Below are 7,770 nucleotides of genomic sequence, written 5' to 3' on the forward strand. Positions count from 1 at the left end.
AAGACATTGAGTTTTGACTGAGATTCCATTACTTTTTCAGGTATCCAATACGAATCCCAACCTTGAGCGCAGTAAACTTATGCGAAAGAGCTTTCACGGCAGTGGAAAAACCTTGTCAATACCGAAGGTCCCGCCACCTCCGCCAGTGCGACTAGGTTCCTCACTAACGGGGCCACCACAGCAGCAAGCGCCACCTGCGTCGCAACCACAACAACCACAACCGCAACAAATGCTACAAGTGCAGAAGCTTCCGTTGAACGGAGCCAACCTTCGCCATTTGGAGTTCCAGGAGAATCACCCGCCGGCTTCCCCACTGGAACCGTATCACAGGCCGAACCTGTCCAACATATCAACCATGAGCTCGAACACCAGCATGAGCGAGGATTCCTGCCAGACCATCATAACGACGTGTGCGGTGGTCCACCAGGAGCAGTCCCCCATCAAACCCCAAGACCAGCAACCCTACTCATCATCAGCTTCAGTCGATGAAGTTGACTCGATTGTCAAATACAATAACCACAACAGCAACAGTAACAGCACCAGCACCAATGGCAACGGCAGCTCGATCGGCCCCGGCATGGAGCTACCGCCCTATCCGAGCCCACCCTCGACTACGTGCCATTCCCGTCAGGCTAGCGAAGACTTCCCTCCGCCTCCACCGGCCATCGATTTTGAACCACTTAACGAGCAGTTAAGCGAAATTCAAAGTCTCCAGCAGCAGGGTAAAGTGACAACAACGATGCAGCCAATGCACCCGCAACCGATCCAGAACACCACCAGCATCCTCGCTCAGCTGCAAGCCAAGCAGCAGCAGCTGATGATGATGAATAAGCTGCGCGAGCAGCAACAGCAGAATGCCAACAATCCAATCAATGCCAGCGAAATCCTGAACGAAACGACACGATCGGAAGTTTGGTTGAAGGAACTCCAGGCCAAGCAGATAGCGCTCAAACAGCAACAGCATCAACAGAATCAATCCCCATCTCTCCAGCAACAGCAACAGCAGCTGCTGCAGCAGCATGAGCAGGTGATTCAAACCGCCGGTGATCAGCGAAGCGTGCGGGATCTCGCTTCACGATTCGAGCAGATCAAGTTGATACCGATGCAGCAACAACAGCAGCAGCAACAGCCACAACAACAACCGACACTACAACAGCAGCAATCGATGCATTCCAATCCAACTATTCGACCGTATCCGAGCCAGGAACTGATGAACGGAGCTAATAAACAGGTGAGAAGGGTTTTTTTGCAAGAGTTGCCGCACTTCTTGACTAGACGAATCTAGCCAGAATATTCCCCTGCCTCTGGGTTTCTGAATGCCAAAGGGGAACCAGGCTCTGCGGAATGCACGTATCTGCATGCTCGTGCTTTTTAGTCCTGACCGAGGAATTGTCGGACAATCGCGCAGGAGCTAAGAATGACCGCCTTTTGAATGCCGGCCAATTCCAAAAAATGTATTCATTTAGGCTCGAGCCTATTGATAATTTTGGGTATACAAAACCCGTCTGTTTTATTGGTCGCTGCACATAATATCTGGACAGTTGTGGATCGAGAGTTCGGTCAGAACAGTGCGATCCCAATAAATCTTGAAACGATCGTTTTCCAGGAGAAGTGCATGCAGGTACCGGTATATACCACATTGGACTTCCAGTTTTCGATGAACAATATGGGCCACGTTATTGTGCCGCACGGTGTAGGCTGCTTTGGCCAAAACGGAACAGCATTCCATAATGTGCTCTATATTGTACATCCGGCAAATGTCTTTAACGGTCTGATGTCAGACGGTTCGCCTGCAGTTTCTTGTTGAAATTATCCTGTCCCGGATGGCTATCATGTCAGCTTCTACTACTGAAAAGTGTTCACCACACGTTAGCCATAGATTAGATCCGGCCTTATCGACGTGTGGCCGCTCCAGTTGATAGGGGTGACCACCATGCATTGCCTTCTGCTTCTAATCTGCAATCTTATCACCCACTATCTGCTGTTTGCAGTTGAGTTGGTACTTCGCTAGCGCCAGGTGGATCCTCTGTCAGCGGCGCATACAGCCCGGTATAGCACGTTTTGGTTGGCGCTCAAAACTCCAAATCCACCTTCTTTGCGTGGTAGTGACACTCTCTCCTGTGCCGATTGAGGATGGTGTATTTCGGTCGCTTTGAATGTTTTCCTCAAGGTCTTCTAGGTCAGTTTTGTCGCACTTGACTGCCCATAAACTGAAGGTCAGCAGGCGAACCGCGAAAGTGTTGATCGCGCGTACCTTGTTCCCTGCGTTGAGGAAAGTCCTTAGGACACAGTACACTCGTCTCATGAACTGGTCTCCCAGCTCTGTCTTGATGTCGGAGTGGCGAATCCCGGTGAGCTGTAGGAATTCAAGGTATTTGAAAGATTCGCCACGAACCATGTCTTCTATCAACTCACCGTCATAGACCTCGTAGCCTTCGAATTCGATGAGTTGTCTTTTCAGCAAATGGACACGGCGCACTTGTCGAGGCCGAACTCCATGCAGGTGTCCCTGCTTATGTCTTCGGCAACCCGCATAGCTCGTCCTCGAGATCGTCCATGTAGAAGGTATGGGTCACTTCTTCGTGGGCGCCGTCTCCATACCTTATCTTATAGCCATGACCATTTCTATTGAGTCTCCTACTGAGGGGGTTCAGTGCCAGACAAAACAAAGCGGTCTGAAAGAGTCGCCTTGAAATATCTTCCTTTTTATCTGCAGCGTTCTAGACTGCAACACATTTTCCCCATCACTAAGGTGCAGAGACGTGCTCCACTGCCTCATCGCATGCCACAGGAACCTAACGACAGCGGGATCAATTTTATTGATCTCCTATACCCGGACGAGAAGAGAGGTTGAGGTTCCGCTGATTATATACCGCTTGTCCGACTATGGCTTTGTCGATGATGGCCTGGTCTTTGTACCCATGCGTATTTTATATGATGCTGTTTAGTTTCTTGGACAGAATCGATAGGCACGATATCGGTCTGTACTTTGATGGGTTCCATGTGTTGCTGTCTTTCTGGAGGAGGAAGATGACACTCATGTAGCTGACGGTCATGTAGCACTCTTTTGCTATCTTTTGATGTTCGACGCTCAGCTTCTTGTGCCAGAAGTTCTGGACACCATGATATCCCTCAAATACCAACCCCAAACTTCGTCACAACCCTAATATCTGGCAAACCTTCGCTGTAGTCGGACTTCTCGTCGTCTACGTGGTCGTAGAACACTTTCTCGTAATCTGTGAACATCCAGTTTTGTTCTTGGCGCTTTGCATAGTAAGAGGCAGAGGGCTTCACTGCACATGCCCACCTGTGGGAAACTGTGAGTTCGTATCGTCGATCGCGGAGTAGCTGGTGATCTGGCTTGTGTCTTCCTCGTTCTCCGGCGTAACGCTTTCGTTTTCGAAACTTTGAACTTACACCCCAGTATAGAAATGAAAGATGTAGTCCTACGTCACAAAACACTAACCCAATAGATTAGTGCAAACGCAATCAAACAGTGTTGCCGAATCAAGCCAATTTTGTTAACTTACGCTTTTTTCTACCACCCATTACAGCCACCGGTGCAGCTTCCGCAATCGCTACAGCCGCCGAACGTCCGGACCGGTATGAGTGGACTTCTGGTGGATCAAAAGCCGAGGCAAACCATCGCCGATGCGTCATCCAGCCGGGGTGTCGATGAGGTGGATTGTCCACTACCCTACAAAATGCTCCCAAAACCACGATACGACATCGCTCAGTCCCAAATCGCGGAGGAGATCCGGGAGGTGGAAATGCTCAACCAAGTGGTGCAGCAAACGCTTAACAATGCGGGTGGAGCCGCCAACATCCCGGTGGCGGTCGTTGGAAAACGAACCAAAAAGAAGAGCGTATCCTTCTGCGACCAGGTTATCCTGGTGGCAACGGCGGATGAGGACGAGGAGGATGGTTTCATTCCGAACCCGATACTGGAGCGAGTGCTGAGAACGGCTGGCAGTGGTGGAAGCGATTCCGAGGAAGCACCGAGACAAAATCAAAACTCCCCGCAGCCGACGCTGTCTACTAGTATAACATACCACCCGATAAAGACCCAATCGAGTGGCCAATATTCGCTGGCCGCCGATATGCACAAACAGAATCTGGAAATTCAACGGCAGCTGCAACAGCAGCAGCAACAGCACTACCAGACTCAACCGCCGCAGCCGCAGTCGAACGATAGCTATCAACAGTACATGGCTATTCCCAGCAACTCGGCAGCCTTCAAGAGCCAGCAGTTCCAGCACCATCAGCCGCAGCAGTATAATGAGCTGCCGGTTCAGAAGTCGATGATCTATCAGCCGCCTCCAGTGCCTACCCAACAGTATCTCCATCAACAGAAGCAGCGGACGTATGATGATTCTGGGAGTGAACACAGCTTCGAGATGAGACTGACTGCTCCCCCACCGGTTCCATCCAGCTACGGAAACGTCCAATCACCCTACATGTCCGTACCGTGCCCAATAGACCAAGGCTTCCAGACGGTGTCGGCTTCCCCCACAATTACCACCAACTCATCCGTCATGAACGGCGCATCGGCGAATCCTCACAACGGAATCCGGCAAAACATCACAGCCCTGATGCATCATCAACAGCAAAACGGAGCTATTTTGAGGCAACAGCAACAATCTCCGCTCATGATATCCCAACAGCAACAGCAGCAGCCTTCCAGCGTCTACCAGAAGCCCTCGATGCCTGTGAACTTCCAACAACAATCGCAGCAGCAACAGAACCTTTTACAGTATAACTCTAACGCCTACACTAGCTATAACCCGCAGCACCCACAACAACAACAACCATCCAACCAACCGATCCCATCGCCCTACCAGCGAGTGCCGATGCCTCACTACCAAGACTCACCCTATCATGATCTCCCACTCCCCCAACAGCTATCCCCACCCGTCCCACAACAACAGCAGCAACAACAGGTTTACCTTCAACCCCCACAACAGCAGTCGCAGCAACAACAACTGAAACCGACCCCCCAGAAGAAAGTCAGCTTCGAGCCGGGCACCAAAGGTGGTACTGACGGTCCACCCTCACCACTGCCCCTATCTCAATCCCAATCCCAACCCTTACCACACTCCACCGACTCCGCCCAGCAGCAGCAACAGGTTGGCCTGCCCGTTACGAGGGTCGCAATCGCGACCTACAACAGCAGCGCCATCGTGAAAGCATCTGCCAAAGCGGTCCAGTGCAACCTCTGCCGAAAGAAGCACTGCATTCTGCCCGCCATGTACTGCTCGGACTGCGAGTTCTACATGAGCCGCTTCCAGGTTCCCGTGCGTAGGTGATCGCTTCCCACATTTTCCCGCAGATGGTGCTCGCGGGAGCATGCGAGCAAGAGTGTGTATAAAGGGGGGAAAGTAAGTGCAAATTAGTTAATTAGTTGACAACGACAACGCAAAAAAAAACAAAGTGCCTTCAAGGGCGGTCCTCCGCGCCGCCTTATTTTCCGCTGCTGTGAACTCGCCTTAGAATTTTGTAATTTTTGTAGTGCTTAAAAATTTCTGCTTATTCGCGTGGCTCTCAGTTTGAAACTGAACGGGGCACCAGCGAGGTGTGTGTTAGGGTAAACCGGGGAGCGGAATCTCATTAGACCTGTTTTTGAAAAGCGGTCAATATGTGTTTCGCGTTTTGAGCTCGGATTTGCTGGGAGGGGGAGCCAGGAAGCTCCTGTTGATTGTGATATTTCGTTTACACTCGATTAGTAATGTATTTAATGAAACAGCAGATCGATAAGGTCGTCATCGTGTTGAGATTCAGAAAACAAAACGTCCATTAGTCGCGTAAGAAATCTTTTTTTTAAATGTAGTCTTAATTGAAACCATAACCATTCCCCGCGAATGCGGTCCCGGTAATGGGACCAGAGGAAATTTTATCAAGATTGAACGAGAATCAATGCATTTTTAAAAACAGCTAGAACGTAATGATAGATTTAGGGAACGAACAAGACAACAATCCGGTCCAAGCTCCAACTTCGTCGACATTCCATTTTTAACGCATAGTGTGAGTAAACGTAGAGCAAAAAGTGTTTTCCGAAGGAAGACAAATTTGATTCCTGCGAGATGCACACGTAAGTATTATACGACAAGGTGAGATAATCTGCCAATCTCCTCGTATTAATTTTAACGAAACGAATATTTGTTTTTCCTTTTCTGTGTATATTCTTTCCGCCTCTTTCCAAATGTGCTTCTGTATTGCTATACTTTCATATTTTAATACTGTTTATTTTTAATCGTAATTGAAATAAGATTTATAACGTATATTTAAAACAATGAATAATGAAATAAATTTCTTCTCAATTTTTCCAGAGTAGTGAAAATTTGTTGTTGTTCTATTTTATAATAGAAATTTAGAGAAACTATTCCGTTTTCGTTCACCTAATTCAAGAAGTTCTGCTACTTCAGCAGAACTGCAGTGTATCGAAAGGTAATCTTAAACTATCAAAAATAAAATAAAAATCCAAAGTTGTACTTTGGGTTTGACACTTCATATCAAATTCTGCACAATAGCTTTCGTGCACTTTCTGGACGCTGCTGGCCATTTCTTCCTGAAGTCTGACAGGGTTACCACCTTTAATTCTGTAAAATTTTCTGAAAAAATCTGTATACCTGTATGCTTAGCAAAAAATTTGCATTAAGAATTAAGGAAAAAAACTGTTTATTTTCATTTTGAATTTATTTTTCTTATTTATGGGTTGTTAGAGTCGTATCAATGCAACAAAATCTATATACAGTAAAACTTGTTTTTGTGCGGTTTTTTTTGTGCGAATTTTTTTTTGTGCGATTTTTTTTGTGCGGTGTATGAAAAGAAGCATATTTGACGAAGCTATCGTCCATTTAGTTTTGTTCGATGGTTTATATGAATATCAGTGCGAGAAAAGCATATTTGCGTCTTAATTATCCACTTCTGAAATCATTCCCCTCCTCTCATCAAATGCTCTAAGTTTTTGTAAGTTATTGCATGACATGATTTCTAACAACAACACGTTTCGACATGCGACATTTGAGTTATTTTCTTGCGGGAAACTTTTTTTATGCGGTCCCTATCTAACGCACAAAAAAAGTTTTTTTCAAAATGTGTACCGAACACGATTTTTTAAAGCTGATGAATGTTAGCAAAAAGTGTCGAGCAAACGACCATAGCAATGGGTACAAAAATTTCTCATCACGCCTTTTGACATCCAACAGTTGGGATCCAGTTATATCTGGGTCACTCAATTTTTGCCCCATAAGATTCGTCTTGAGTAGCCTGAATTCGTTATCCAAACCTTATCCATTATCTGCTTCAACAAATTGAGGAAATTGGCGTATCAAATCATTGACGTTTAGTAGCTTGACAAAAATTTGAGGGTGTATCAAAGCCGCAGTTTTTTTTTAACCAGATCGCTGAAATCAAATCGCTTTGAAATCTGTTTCACTAGTTCAATATAGAAGTCACAGCTAATCGAATTGAAGGTCAACTTCCTAGCTGCATCCAATACTTTTTCAGTTTCTTCTTCTCGATACCAACGTAAACATCCTCAAGGTTCTTCAGAAAGTCTACAAAATCTTTCACATCAAGGTCTGCGTCAGCGAATCGTTGCAGAGGTAGCTCTCCAAACATAAGTTACCCAACATGATCAACAATATCATACTTGTCTCATTATAAAGTTCGCAAAATTGAGAACTTTCTGATTAAAAAGTGCAATTGACTTCATCGATGAGCAGGTGGAACAAAGTTTAGGAACAGCACAATCGGTTTCGTCATACACCC

At 46.7% G+C, this 7,770-nt stretch overlaps 1 protein-coding gene across 5 annotated transcripts in view; it reads left to right on the forward strand.

Moving 5' to 3' along the window:
* Positions 1 to 6,337, forward strand: part of LOC129763583 (uncharacterized) — a 300,619-nt gene extending 294,282 nt beyond the window's left edge. For all 5 annotated transcript variants that reach the window (XM_055762800.1, XM_055762801.1, XM_055762805.1 and 2 more), the window contains 2 exons: positions 41 to 1,231; positions 3,555 to 6,337. In XM_055762800.1, coding sequence (XP_055618775.1) covers positions 41 to 1,231; positions 3,555 to 5,306 — 2,943 coding nt within the window. In that variant the 3' untranslated portion in view covers positions 5,307 to 6,337. The remainder of the gene's footprint in view (positions 1 to 40; positions 1,232 to 3,554) is intronic.
* The last annotated feature ends 1,433 nt before the right edge of the window (positions 6,338 to 7,770 follow it).

Source organism: Toxorhynchites rutilus, chromosome 1, assembly GCF_029784135.1.
Source record: "Toxorhynchites rutilus septentrionalis strain SRP chromosome 1, ASM2978413v1, whole genome shotgun sequence".
Classification (NCBI taxonomy): domain Eukaryota; kingdom Metazoa; phylum Arthropoda; class Insecta; order Diptera; family Culicidae; genus Toxorhynchites; species Toxorhynchites rutilus.